The following is a 14,487-nucleotide window of genomic DNA, read 5'->3' on the forward strand; positions in this document are numbered from 1 at the left end:
TTTAAGTCTGAATAAATCCTATCTCAACAACAGGACACAATGTGTGCAGATTGGAGACTCTAGTTCAAAACAATTCTCACTTCCTTGTGGGGTGCCGCATGGCTCATCTCTGAGCCCTACTTTGTTTAATCTGTATGTCACCCCCCTAGCTGATGTCATCAGGCAGTTTGGTTTCTCGCTGGTGTCCTACGCCGATGATACCCAGATTGTAGTATCCATCTCTGGCAATCTGGAAGAAAAGGCGACCAGTTTCAATCGGTGCATAGCCCACATGGATCACTGGATGGGTGCAAACTGCCTAAAGCTTAATGGTAGTAAAACAGAGGTTCTTCTGTGGGCTCAGACACCTCCTTTTGGTCCCAGAGCTGGTGGCCTTGAACCATGGGAACACTTCCCACCCCAGCGCATAAAGCTAAAAATTTGGGGGTCATTTTTGATATTAGGCTCACCTTCCAACATCAAACTAAAAAGGTTGCTTCCCAGGTACATCTGACTTTGAAATTAATTCGGAAGGTGAAAACTTACATTCCACCAGCCGCAGTAAAAACACTGGTGATAACTTTGGCAATGGCCAGACTGGACAATGATAATGCCCTTTACCTTGGCCTCCAGAAACAGCACCTACTCAAACTGCACAGAGTTCAGAATTCCGCTGCCAGGATGCTGCTGAATATTCCTAAATTCCAATCGGTATGCCAATGATTAAGACAACTTCACTGGTTACCGGTGAAGAAGAGATCGGAATTTAAAGCCTTGTGTTTAGCATTCAAGGCGCTACAGGGCACAGGACCCAAATATCTGAAACAACACTTGCTGTGGTATCTCCCAGGCAGAACATTGCGTTCAGCTCAGAGCAAACTTCTGCAGATGCCTAAATTCAGGAGAGTTTGCTGGGAGGTAGTAGTTTTCTTCTCAACACTGTCAAACTGTGGAGTTCACTTCCTTTACCCATAAAAAACTGCTCAACATTACCACTGTTTAGAAAGGCCTTGAAAACTTGGCTTTTCTCACTATAATGCCTAATCATCTTTTATCTCTGACATATTCCTCCACTGTAGCATCTAGGCACCCTTGGGCATTTGAGCGCAATATACATTTTGAATTCATTCATTCAATTCTAAAAATTACACCACCATGCTTTAACGAATCAATATTTAGTACATCAAATGTTGAGGAGCCCCACCAACATGACAAAAAGCAGATGACTTAATATATATATAAACTCACCCTAGATACTTACAGTATGTTTGAGAGTTCTGCAGGAATAAAGTATTTGAATGCATTAGAGTACTTTTGGAACACATTATATCGAAACCTTTCAAAGTGTCACCCTGAGATGTCATTTCTGCATATGGCCATCTAACATGATGATTGTTATTAATTCTGCTGTTATATAATAAGGAAGCAATCAAAGAGAAGAGTTAATGAGAGATGCAATCATCTAGGTATTGGTAGGCTTTTATAAATACGGAAATTGCAAGATCCATTGAACTTATACGTAGATGAAAAGCAACGTAGACACAAGAGTAAAGTCAGCTGAGTAATTATGAGTCTCTAAGCTTGTATGTAGAAGAACTCCACCATGGTTTGGAAATGCTGACAAGTTTGAGAACACCTAAAAACTTATTAGAGGTATTCACAAATTCTTCTTCCACCACTTCTCGAGCTGCAACATTTTTGACATTTACTCCTTTTAGTGGACGGAGTAAATTCCTTTCCAGGGTAGGGAAGAAAAATGGAACATCTCTACAATTTCTTTTTTTGCATTTGAGGTTTCTCCATATGGAGATATTTTTTCAGCAGGGGGAAAAATGCATTTCCTTTGCTGTTTATATTTGAGAATATATGAATGCATTCAAAAGTGGAATTTACAAATATTTTACAGGTCCGTCACAAGCTTCTAGGCTTTACCTGGAAAGCTTTTGTACATTTCAAAGAGCTGAAATTCCGTCTCTATGGGATGTCTGAAACTTTGATAGCAGATTTCTGACTTTTATCAATCAGGTCTATTCAGTTTTATTAGCTACTAGACAAAGTACAAATTGTGAATTTGGAGAATAGCAAAAAGGAAATATAAAAGTTGTCCAACATTGTGTTCTCAGGGAATGGGCCATTATTATTTTTGCATAATGTTTGGAGGTTGTAAGTTTGCTAAAATCAAATGGATAAAGACTTATCTTCTAAAGTGTATTCTGTGTTTTAATGCCACAATATACTTACGTTTGACACATTTTGGTCCATGTTGTATAATAGTCTGACTCTAAAACCCAACCATTAACTCTATTGGTAGCACACATGCTGCATTGTTAAAAGTAACTGAACCGTGTATTCTCTCTTTTTTTAAAGCAAATTCCAGATGTTTCTCCAACAGGAAGATATACCACCTTGGTGCCCTTTTTATTTATTCTTACAGTCGCAGGCATCAAAGAAATCATTGAAGATTTTGTAAGTACATTTCAGCTGTATGGACTATTAATTTCACATAGAATGTGGATTTTGCACTACTGATAATGGTAAACAAATAAAGCTTGAAAGGCCTGATTCACAAATAATTTAGTGTTAATATTTTTTCTTACTCCAGACTTGAGGATTATGCATTTTGACATTACCTGAAGTAATACAAACTCTATGAAACAGCTTTGTGAATTGGCCTCAAGCGTTTATTTGAAGTCCAGTAAAGAGCATCATTTCTTATTAGTCAAAGTAATTAGCATCTCTCCTCTGAAAGAAAAGAATATTATTGGTATTTTATAATACACAATACCATTATTATCTTTATCTGTAAGGCCATTATCCTATCATTATAAAGTATTTTTACCTTAATACTATGAAATGAGAGCTTTAGCATGTACAATATTTCCTCCTTCTATACATGCTAAAACTCAAACTTACGGATATCTGTTGTTGTTCAACAAACAATCTGTTTGGAAGTAGAGGCAAAGACTAAACCGGGCATGTGCTAATCAGATCAGTAGGAGTTTATGGTTGTAGTGTAAAGATATACATTTTTGCCACATTATGTTATTGCTGCCACTGAACAAATGTCCATTAAAGAGAGATGAATCCCATTGCTGTCATTATTCACCAACAGTTTGAGTTCATGACATTTTTTAAATAAATGTGTGATAGTGCCCCTTTCCCCATTTAAACCTAGTTTGTTTTCAAATTTTATCATAACATATTTTCTAGTGTAATTTGCATGCCAAAAGTACAAATGCCAGTAAAAAAGTAATGTTTCCCTGTGAGCCCAGTGTTTTTTCAGGTTCTTCCATTACTCCTGTAGTATTCACTGGGAGGTTTTTCATTTCCAGACTCATGGAGAATCATGTTCTTGCTTGTTCTTGATTCATTTTCTGTCACATTGTTCTCAATGGCCATCCAGTGTTGGCTCTGTGTGCGTGTTAATCTTCTAACTCACTATCAAGTTTCAGTTTTATGAAGAAGTATTAGTCTATTTGCATTTTTCTATGACTCTATGGAAGCATTGCCACTATTGTACCATTGCTGCCTGTGAACAAAACATTTCATTATTCCATGTCTTTATGCCGGCTATCAGATCTTCATTTAGAATTCAAAAAGATCTCCGGAAGTTGTTAGAATCTTCTGTGGTCATACATTTCAAAGAAGTGGCAGCAGATGTCTTTAAATATACCACTCTTTCATCTAACTTAGAAAGTCACTCTTTTCATGATAATTAGCTTGCCCTTTTTCTCTCGCCATTCCTCAATCCCAGTGTGTCAAAATTCATTATTTATCAGTTGCTAGGGCTTTTGTGTGGATCTGTCTTGATCCTTCATAGTTAAGCCATTACTGATCATCAACCTTAAACCATTTTTTTAAAGTCTGAATTACATCATAGACTCTATTTTCAGCACAGCTGCATCCCATTCCTCTTAGACTTTGGGTCACTGTCCTACCATATGGTTGCAAATATATTCATTTCTGTGCATAATAACTTTACTTTCTTCATGTGAAGCTATTCAAGCAAAAACGAACCCATTCACATCTGCTTCAACTTGTGTTGCATTTTAACTTTGACCATTGCTTTATTCTGTAGAACTCTTGCAAACTAGGCTGAGAGATATCTACTTATCACTCATCCATCTAGATGACTTTAAGTGTATCACAGTAATTTAATTTATTTGGGTGTAGAATCATCCTGTGTTTGACACTTTCCTGTCAGGAAACCATTCCAAACGCAAAAGTCATTTGTAAGAAATTGGGTTATTAGTTAAGGGCGGTGAGAGCCCCACTCAAATAATAGACCAAATTCTTGTCAGGGTGAACCATAATAGTAACTTAATAAATCTGTGCTTATTCCTCTGGTACCTTGACACAAAGCAGTCAGGCTTAAAGTAGAGGCATTGTGAAGTATGTATGCAACACTTAAGCAGCAATAAAGAGAAAACACAACACAAGAAAAATCCCAACCTAATTTAGAAAAATAGAGTAAAATGTGACAAATACAATAACAAAAAAACTCCAATTAGTAGAACAGGAGAAATGAGATTTTAAAATTCTCGGTGATGATAGCACCAAAAATCACTAAGAGAAACTTGTGGGTACCTGGTGGCACTGGACATGGTCGGAGTCGCAAGTTGAGGCCGTCCTCGATGGGATGGAATGCAGGGCGGATACAAGGACCAGTTCCATCCTGGTGAAGAGTTTACCTTCTCAAAGTCCAAGTTCACACGAGGATCCCAAGCTGGACCTTTGAGTTGGTGGGGGCAGTGAGGAAATCATTGTTGGTTCAAAGAGCAGATTGTTGCTAGAGCTTAGCGTTGGTTGGAGATCTGGTCAGTCGCTGTCTGTCACAACGAGCAGGCCACTGGCAGAAGGCACGGCGATCGTTGTTGACGCGAGGCGCTTGCTTACTATCACGAAGAGACCCAAACTTCTGGCTTTTCCCCTGCATCTTGGTAGTACAGTCATTTAAGCAGTGGCCAGCGGCATGGCTCAGGCAGATCCAGTTGCTGCTGGTCCAATGGGCAGTTGCAGGGAGGGCCTCAGGAACATTGTTTGGCCCTTTACTTTAAATAAGAGGTTAGCCAACTGACCCTTGACTCTTGGAGTCATTTCTAGGGATCTTGGGCTCAAAGGAAGAAGTTCCCGTCTTTCTTCAGAATGCAGGGCAGTCCTTCTAAATCTTCCATAGGACCACAAGTTTTCTCATGAGAGGTTGTGAAGGTGCCACTTTTATACCCAGTGCCAGCCGGGACCCCTTCTCTTTGTCTATGCCCAAACTGGTTGTGCCAGTTCTGTCCCTTCTCATGAGTTTCGCCCCAAATTGTCTAGGATCACAAAGAGCAGGCTGGCCTAGGTGTCATCTGAATTTGCTGGTGGCAGAGCACACAGCTTCAGAAGTCAGGAAGAGGGTGGGCACAGACTCCGCTAACCCTTTGAAGCTCAGGAAGATCGAAGTATAACCCTTAGTCCATCCTGCTCAGGAGAGAACACCCTGCCAGCACCCAAGGCTCCTTGGGCCCTGTGTTTGGAAGTAATACACACAACACCACAGGAGAGCCATTCACAGTCATGTGACACTGACACTGGCAGAAAGTCACATTTTGTTTCAACAGAAAAATGCCAGCTTTCTAAAAGGCAAAAAGAACAATTGGACAGAATGCAGAACAATGTCATACATTCTGGATTTAACCCAGATCTATTGACTGGGGTGAATGTTTGATTTGCTTTGCATTCCATCAATTATCTGTGGGTCTTTAGCTTTCTAACAGAAACATTTTCATAATGGTAACTTAAAATCCGACTTTACCATTAATGAGGATTTTAAATTGCAATTCAGATCAGTAGAAGAAGTATTACTCTATCTGTTCCCAAACTGAAATTATCACTTATTAAGTGAAATAGTTTTCACTGTCAGGACATGTAAAACCAAACAACACACATCCTACTATTTTTTATACCATGCACCCTGCCTTAGGAGTGACTTGTAAGTATTAAAAAGGAAGGCATGACAAAAGGTTTATTTTGCAAGGTTGAAATGACAGTTTAAAACTGCACTGCAGTGGCAGGCCTGAGACAAGTTTTTACAAGTTATTGTAAAAAGTGGCACAATGGGAGTTGCAGCCATCTGGCATACAGACAAGTGACTGATGGATAGCTTGAATTAATCTCAGCCACTGGTAATTAATCAGGCTGCATCCCATTCCATCTTTATTTTGCACACAATATCATCTCAGTTTTGACCCAGCATTATGAGGTGGCATGGTGTGCAAAAAACCGATTGACTGGGATGGGGCTCTGAGTAATTACCAGTGGCATTCCATCCATCATTTCTTTGTATACATTACTATTTCATTAACCATGACATCACTGATAACATCTCAGAGTCTATCATTGTTGATATCAAAGAGATCTTTTTGGTTCTCAATTAATCAATCATGAGTTTGTAAAGCGTGACTGCTTACCCGAAAGAGTCTCAAGGCTCTGGGGGGAGGGCGGGTGCGTGGCTCCAGGATGTGAAAGTGCTTTGTCGAAGAGCCAGGTTTTGAGTCCTTTCAAGAACTTGGCTAGTGAAGGTGTATGTCAGAGGTGGAGGGGTAGGGTGTTCCGTGCCTTAGCCGCGAGGAAGGTGAAGGAGCGTTCTCCTGTTCTGGTTGTCTTGGTGCGGGGTTCCTTCACACGAGAGGGCTGGGCTGAGCGGAGGGATCTTTGGGGCAAGTCGAACAAGAGGCAGTGGTTTATGTAGTCTGGTCCGGTGCTGTGGAGGGCTTTGTGGGTGTGGGAGAGGTGCTTGATGGTGATTTTCTTCTTGACAGGAAGCAATTATAGTGTCCGTAGGTGTTGACCGATGTGGCAGTGGCACGGTGGATTGAGGACTAGTCTGGCGGTGCCGTTCTGGACGTTTTGGAGTTTGTGGGTGAGGTTCTTGTTGATCCCGGCGTAGAGTGCATTGTCATAGTCCAGTCTGCTGCTAATGAGGGCGTGAGTGACTGTTTTCCTGTATTTGAGGGGAATCCAGTTGAAGGTCTTTCAGAGGAGGCAGAGAGAGTGGTAGCAGGAAGAGGTGAAAGCGTTGATCTGGCATTCCATTTTGAGTTTGGAGTCTAGGATGATTCTGAGGTTGCACACGTTGTTCGTGGGGGAGGGTGGGTTCCTGAGGGCAGGGGGCCCCAAGTGTCATTCCAGGCGTCTGGGTGTGGTCCCATGATGAGTAATTCTCTTTTATCTGTGTTTAGTTGTATGCAGCTGTTCTACATCCACTTGGCAACTGCGTCCATTCCTTCTTGAAAGTTGTGTTTGGAGATGTTGGGTTCGTTGGATAGGGAGAGGATAAGTTGGGTATTGTCGGCATACGAAATGATGTTGAGTCTGTGTGATATGACGATGGATGAGAGCGGGCCATGTAGACGTTGAACAGGGTGGAGCTGATGGAGGATTCTTGTGGGACTCTGCAGGTGGTCGCTGTGGAATTTGAGAGGAAAGGGGATTGTCTGACCTGATGCGTTCTGCCGGAGAAGAATGAGCGGATCCTGTCGAGGGCCTTGTTCCGGATACCTGCGTCGTGGAGTCTGCAGGTTAGGGTGCGGTGTGAGACTGTGGCCCTCATCGTCCTGGACCTCTCCGCTGCTTTCAACACAGTCTCTCTCTGTCGAGGAGGGAGCGGATGTCGTCTGTTGTGGCGAGAACGGCGGTTTTGGTGCTGTGATTCTTCCTGAAGCCTGATTGGGAGGAGTCAAGGATGTTTTTTTCTATGAAGGAGGCAAGTTGACTGACCGCTTTTTCCATGACTTTCGTCAGGTACGGGAGTATGAAGATCGGTCTGTAGTTCTTTTTTTGCTTAAATCATTTTTATTGAATTTTTGAATAGCAAACACATGACAGGATGACATCATAATAGTACGGGGGGCCTCCCATCTTACAAGTTGGCTACCCCACCCTCCCGCTCGAGGGCGAGTCTCACTTCTGCGTAAGAGAATGTGTCCATGAAGGCGAGTGAGGGCCCAGATTTGACCTGCAATGTCATGAAACAATCCCATCAACATCCAGCAATCGCTGTTCCCACAACCCTCCTCCCCCGTTCCCTCCTGTGTCCCTCCCCCCCGGTGTGGTAGGGAGGCGTCTGCTAAGCGTGCTAAGGCATGCATAAAATGTGAGGTTCAGATTGAGGTCTCCGTGTTCTTCCTAAAGTCGTACGGTATATGGAGCACCCTGAGATATTTTGGGCATGTGATTTCAGTAAATTCGTCTGACAGAAGGGAGACCAGGGGTTGCCAAGTGTCCAGGAATGTGTCTTGTGTCTGAGTGATGGAGGCTTGTATCTTTTCCATACCCATGATGTACCAAAGCCTGTGGAGCCACCCCGTGTGGGTGGGTTTCCTCTGGGTGACCCATAATGATAGGATATGTTGAGTGGCCGCCCCCATGGGCAACACCATCTGCTTCCCCTGAGCTATTTAAGAGGGAACGTGATTGCGTTGGGAAGACCGAGAAGTGCATATGCTGGAAATCTGGGGATCTCCGTCTCAAAGTGTTTATCGATATCCTGTAACACCTGCTCCCAGTACTCACATACTACTGCACACTTCCACAGTATATGAGGAAGTGTCCCTGTGTGGCCACATCCCCTCCAACATGTCGGGTCCCTACGTGGATTGCTCTGGTGCAGCCGTGCTGGTGTAAGGTTCCAGTAATATGCTATTTTCACTGCAGATTCTCTGCTGGCTACGTTCCGGGCAGTGTGATGGGCTCTGAAGTAGATGTCCTGCCATTCTTTGTCCGTGGAGGAGCGTTCCAATTCTCGTTCCCATCGCTTTTGGCCCGCTGACCGCGAAGCGGGAGGAGGTGGGCCGAGCATCTTGTATATGTCTGTGATCGCCTGTTTATCTGTCGTTTTCGTGTGTAGCCATTTCTCGTAAGTTGTGAGATGTCTGTTCACGTGGGGCAGCACCTCTCTCGTCGGTAGCTAGTGCCTGATCTGAAAGTATTGAAAACGCTGGATCTGAGGGAGCGTGTAATAATCTTGCAGGGTATGCATTTGCAGGAAGCCCTCAGGATCAAAGAGGTCGCCGGCCGCTTTGCATTCCGACGTCCGCCATTGCGGAAACGACCCGGGGATCGTGCCGGTGGAAAGGCCGGGTTATCAAACAGGGGCGTCATCGGGGACGGAAAAGTGGTGAGGCCACACGGGACCGCCACTTTGTCCCATACCTGCATCACTGTTCTCGTGAAGGGTGATCTTTTAAGGTACGAGGGCCTGTCGGTGCGTTTCAGGAATGGAACTTTCCATAAGGACATCTGGCCCATAGCTCGGTCCTGGAATAACCATCTTTTTTCCGATTCGGGTCGGCTCCATTCCAAAAGGTATCGGAGCTGCGTCACCTGGAAGTAGCGGAGTAGATCAGGGACCACCAGGCCGCCCTCTGACGTGGCCCGCGTGTTCAGGTCTCTGCGCAGTCGCGGGCGTTTGCCGGCCCAAACAAATTGTCTGATACTGTCTTGCAGTTTCCTGAGCACGCCCAGTGGGGGAGTCACCGGAATGGTCTGGAACAAGCATAGGACTTTCGGCAAGAAAGTCATTTTGACTGCCGCCACTAGCCCCAACCAAGAGTGGTTGCTGGCGCCACCTTGCCAGGTCGCTTTGCAAGTCAGCAAGCAGAGTCGTATAGTTTTGTTCGACTGTTTGGGTCATGCTCGGTGTCAGGGAGATGCCTAGGTATGGCAGCGACATCCGGGATTAAAGGCCCCCATACCGCCGCTGGTCTCGTGCAGTCGCGCGGGCGTACCTCCCCAGCGGCAAGATCAGCGATTTCTCGATGTTCATCTTAAAACCCGATAATTTCCCGAAGTCCTCCATCTCTGTGAGGGAGGCCGGCACCGATGTCGCGGGGTCCTCCAGGGCAGCGAGGACATCGTTAGCGTAAAGACTTATGGTCTGTGGTTCTCTGCCAAACCGAACCCCGACAATGGCCTGGTTATCTCGAACCCTTTGCACGAGGGGCTCGATGTACAGCGCAAACAGTAGGGGTGAGAGTGGACACCCTTGTCTGGTGCCCCTCTGGATATCAAATGGCCGTGAGAGCACCCCGTTGACATGTATCTTGGCTTGCGGGGCCGCATAGCAACTGGTGACCCACGTGCGTAACCGGTCGCCCATCCCGAACCTCACCAGGACTGCATCGAGGTACCCCTAATCCACCCTGTCGAACGCCTTTTCGGCATCCACTGACAGGAGGACTGCATCGGAGTCATTGAAGTGGGCCTTGTCAATGACGTGGAGTAGGCGCTTGGTATTGTCCGCACATTGCCTGTTTGGGATGAAAATTGCAAAAAACACAGTTGATGGACAGAATGCAGAACAATGTCTTACATTCACCCCAGTACAAAGATCTGGGCCTAAATCCATCGTTTTTTTGCACTCCACACCACCCTAGGTCAGACAATGGCTATATGCAAATCATCCTTGACCCTGTGCCTCATGGAACAGTCCCGCCCGAACTACCAAGCCATGTCTTTCCTAGACCGGAATCAAGCATCCAAGGACTGGTTTCTGGCTATCAGCCTTCTTCAGCCTGGATAGCTTGACTCCAGTGATGCCACTGGATTCAAGCAAGCCGGGCTGAAGGCAGCTGGAATGCCAGAAACCGGTCCTCGGTAGCTTGTTTCCGGTCCAGGGAAGGCATGGCTTGGCAGTTCGGGCTGGACTGTTCCCATGAGGCACGAGATCAGACTGATTTGCATATAGCCATGTCTGAACTGGGGTGGCAGAGTGGGCTAAAGAACGGTGATGGATTAAACCCAGATCTTTTGACTGGGTGTGAGTGTTTGATTGGTTCAGATGCTTCGTCCATTACCACCCCCTTTTGTACCGCTTTTGGTCGCCATAAGTGTGGCAGGGTATGCTCGGACGGGAGTCCCTTGCTCACTTTGCCACTGGATTCAAGCAAGCCGGGCTGAAGACGGCTGGAATGCCAGAAACCGGTCCTCTGTAGCTTGTTTCCGGTCCAGGGAAGTGTGGTAAATAAAATGTATTTGCTCTGCCGGAATTTCTATAGATATCAAAGAAGAGTAATCCATAAAATGAGGAGCAGAGTCCGTGGTCTTCGAGTAAAAGGGCTTTATTCCAGAACTCGAGTTAAGGGAGAGCTCCTTCACTAAGCGGGTTCAGGAGAAGTCTGCTTTACTTGAAACATGACAGCACTTATATACATTACTTGCACAATCAAAAGAAGGAGTTCTCTGGGCATGATTCAATTATCCGTGATACAATCATACAGAAGACGTAGCAGGCTTGTTTTCGTTTAAAGAATAACTTGAATCATATTTGTTTAGACATAGACAAACACATGGCATCAGGGTGATTGTGGTGACAAGTTACAGAGTTACTAGTGTCTGGGGACAGAGAATCAAGGCATTGTTACAGGGTCATTTCTGTCTGAAGGGTAAAGCGAACGAGGCATTGTGTGCTCCTTACTTCCACACAAGGGCGGTGATGTTTCACAATGGTATGTGTATAGCTGGGAAGAAGGAGAATGGGCCGTGTTTAACTATTCTCTTCGTGTCTGTCTCGCGTACTTGATCAGTTTACTCTTGATTGTTGACCCAACCCGTGGCTGCCCCCGCAAGCTGAGAGATCATTAAAGAGCGAGAGCTGCTCGTTCTTTGATAGAGTTAGGGAGGGGGAGAATTTGACGAGGCAACCATCTAACTGACTCCGTTCTGTTTTAAGGAAAATATCGAACAGGACGGAAACCCGTAAGATACATGATGGCTGGCCATCATTCTTTGCATGTGCCAGTACAACGAGAAGAAGACAGGCAAGAGAGGGGGTATAACAGGATTCATGCTTAAAGTAGAAAAACCGGCTTGCCTAGTCGGTGTTAGGGTGGATAGGGTGCATGATGGGACACCAGGAAGAAAAGAGAGTTTTTAGTCCACTTTCCACAGAAGGCATGGCTTGGCAGTTCGGGCTGGACTGTTCCCATGAGGCACAGGATCAGACTGATTTGCATATAGCCATGTCTGAACTGGGGTGGCAGAGTGGGCTAAAGAACGGTGATGGATTAAACCCAGATCTTTTGACTGGGTGTGAGTGTTTGATTGGTTCAGATGCTTCGTCCATTACCACCCCCTTTTGTACCGCTTTTGGCCGCCATAAGTGTGGCAGGGTATGCTCAGACGTGAGTCCCTTGCTCACTTTGCCACTGGATTCAAGCAAGCCGGGCTGAAGACGTCTGGAATGCCAGAAACCGGTCCTCGGTAGCTTGTTTCCGGTCCAGGGAAGGCATGGCTTGGCAGTTCGAGCTGGACTGTTCCCATGAGGCACAGGGTCAGACTGATTTGCATATAGCCATGTCTGAACTGGGGTGGCAGAGTGGGCTAAAGAACGGTGATGGATTAAACCCAGATCTTTTGACTGGGTGTGAGTGTTTGATTGGTTCAGATGCTCCGTCCATTACCACCCCCTTTTGTACCGTGTTTGGGATGAAGCCCGCCCGGTCTGGCTCAATGATGCCTGACAAGCATGGGCCCAATCGCGCCACCAATACGCCAGTGAATAGTTTCAGGTCAAGGTTGAGTAACGAGATGGGTCTGTAAGCCGTACATTGAGACGGGTCCTTGCCCGGCTTGGGAAGGACCACAATGTCGGCCTCTAGCATGTCCTGGGGAATGGAGCCCCTGCCCTGGAAGAAGTTAAATAGCCTGGTCAATACTGGCGCTAGTATGGGGCAGAAAGCTTTATAAAAGCCAGCCGAAAAGCCATTGGGGCCCGGAGCTTTTAACGGCTTGAGGCGTGCGGTCGCGGAGATAACTTCGTCTGTCCTAATGGGCGCGTCGAGAGAATCCCGAGTGGTTTCATCGAGCGGCATGATTGCCGTCCCGTTGAGATAGGATTCGGCAGTCGTCTGCCCGGTAGGTGGCTCCGCCGCGTACAGGGAGGCATAGAACGCCCGGAACGCCTCTGCGATCTGGTCGTCCTCCTGAGTGATGTGCCCCTCTCGGGTTTAAATGGAGGAGACTTTCGCGCGCAGAGTCTTGGCTTTGAGGCTGCTCGCAAGCGAGCGCCCTGTTTTATCGCCGCCTACGTAGTACGTGTGGCGTAAACGAAGGGCTGTGTATTCTGCTCTGTCTAAGTCTAAATTTGCAAGTTGGGCCCTAACTGTCTTGAGTTGGCGCCAGATCCTGGGGGTCCCCGGTTCGGCTATGAGCCTGTTCTAGTTCAAGCGCTCGGCTGGACAGGGATTGCCGCTTGTCCCTCCTCTCTTTGGCTTCTGCGGCGGCTACAGCGATTAGGTCACCCCTCACCACCGCTTTAAGCGCTCCCCACACCGCGGTCAGTGCGACCTCTGGAGTATCATTCAAACGCAGATATTCAATAATGCGATCATGGAGCTGTTGCTTCACTCCTGTATGCTGCAGGAGAGCTTCATTGAGGCGCCATCTACCTTTCCGCAGCGCAATTCTCATGACTCGCAAGTGTGTCATGAGTGCATCGTGATCAGAAAGTGCTGCCAGGAGGACCTCTATGTCGTTTACCAGGGTGGCCATGTCAGTGTTTCCGAAAAAGTGATCAATTCGGGCGTATGTGTGGTGTACGTGGGAGTAAAAAGTGTAACCCGGGGTGGTAGGGTGATGTTTTCTCCATAAGTCTACAAATCCCCTGTCGGATAACCAATGGCTCCCCTCAACCGAGATTCCCCCCGCGAACCCAAATCGATGGCCAGACCTGTCTGTGTTGGAGTCCATCACCAGGTTAGTGTCCCCACCCACCAATACGGATTTCGTGTTCGGCGTTAATGCGTCTGCAAGGTCCCCTTTGAGAAATGGTTCTTGTTTGGAATTTGGAGTGTAAAGTGAGCCTATGACCAACGTCATTCCGCCTATCTGAAGATTATAAGCCAAGAATCTCCCTTTAATTTTGGCCACCTTATCCCCTACCCGCCCTTTGAAATGACGTGCCACCAGCAGGGCCGCCACCGCCGCCTTTTTCTCAGTTGTTGAGGAGTAATATTGGGACGGGAAGGCCTTGGATCGCATTCTGTGCCAGTCTTTGGGTAGCAAATTAGTTTCTTGGAGTAGGCACACCTCTGCGCCAGAGTTTTCCAAATAGGATAAGACAGCCCTGCGTTTGATGGGGTTGTTAAGCCCCTTTACATTCAAAGTAAGAATTTTCAGCGTAGAATCCACCATAGTTGGAACATGTAAGGAGTGTAGTGTGCGTCAGAGGTTCACCGACCTCTCGGACCTATGCAATCTGCCACTAGTGAACCACACCGGTAGGAACCCCCTATCTTCGCAGCTAACCCTCCCTGAACATCTTCCTCACCCCCCCTCCCTCCCGCCCTCCCACTGACCCAACTCTCCCAACTCGACCCTCTCCAACCCTCTTCCCCAATCGCAACCGGTGCCCCCCCACCTCCCTCGCCCCCCCAACAATTCTTCCCCGAACAACCCAGCACAACTTTTCCAACAGTCTCGGGCCTATCGGGACAGAGTCCAGGTCCGTAGAGTGTCAAAGTGGATGAT

At 46.4% G+C, this 14,487-nt stretch overlaps 1 protein-coding gene across 1 annotated transcript in view; it reads left to right on the forward strand.

Annotated features, from left to right (window-relative positions):
- ATP8A2 (ATPase phospholipid transporting 8A2) overlaps positions 1-14,487 on the forward strand; it is a 2,134,099-nt gene that overhangs the window by 586,122 nt on the left and 1,533,490 nt on the right. The window contains exon 4 of the mRNA XM_086935178.1: positions 2,347-2,445. Within this exon, the coding sequence (XP_086791304.1) occupies positions 2,347-2,445 (99 nt within the window). The remainder of the gene's footprint in view (positions 1-2,346; positions 2,446-14,487) is intronic.

This window comes from Lissotriton vulgaris, chromosome 8 (assembly GCF_964263255.1).
Source record: "Lissotriton vulgaris chromosome 8, aLisVul1.2, whole genome shotgun sequence".
Taxonomy (NCBI): domain Eukaryota; kingdom Metazoa; phylum Chordata; class Amphibia; order Caudata; family Salamandridae; genus Lissotriton; species Lissotriton vulgaris.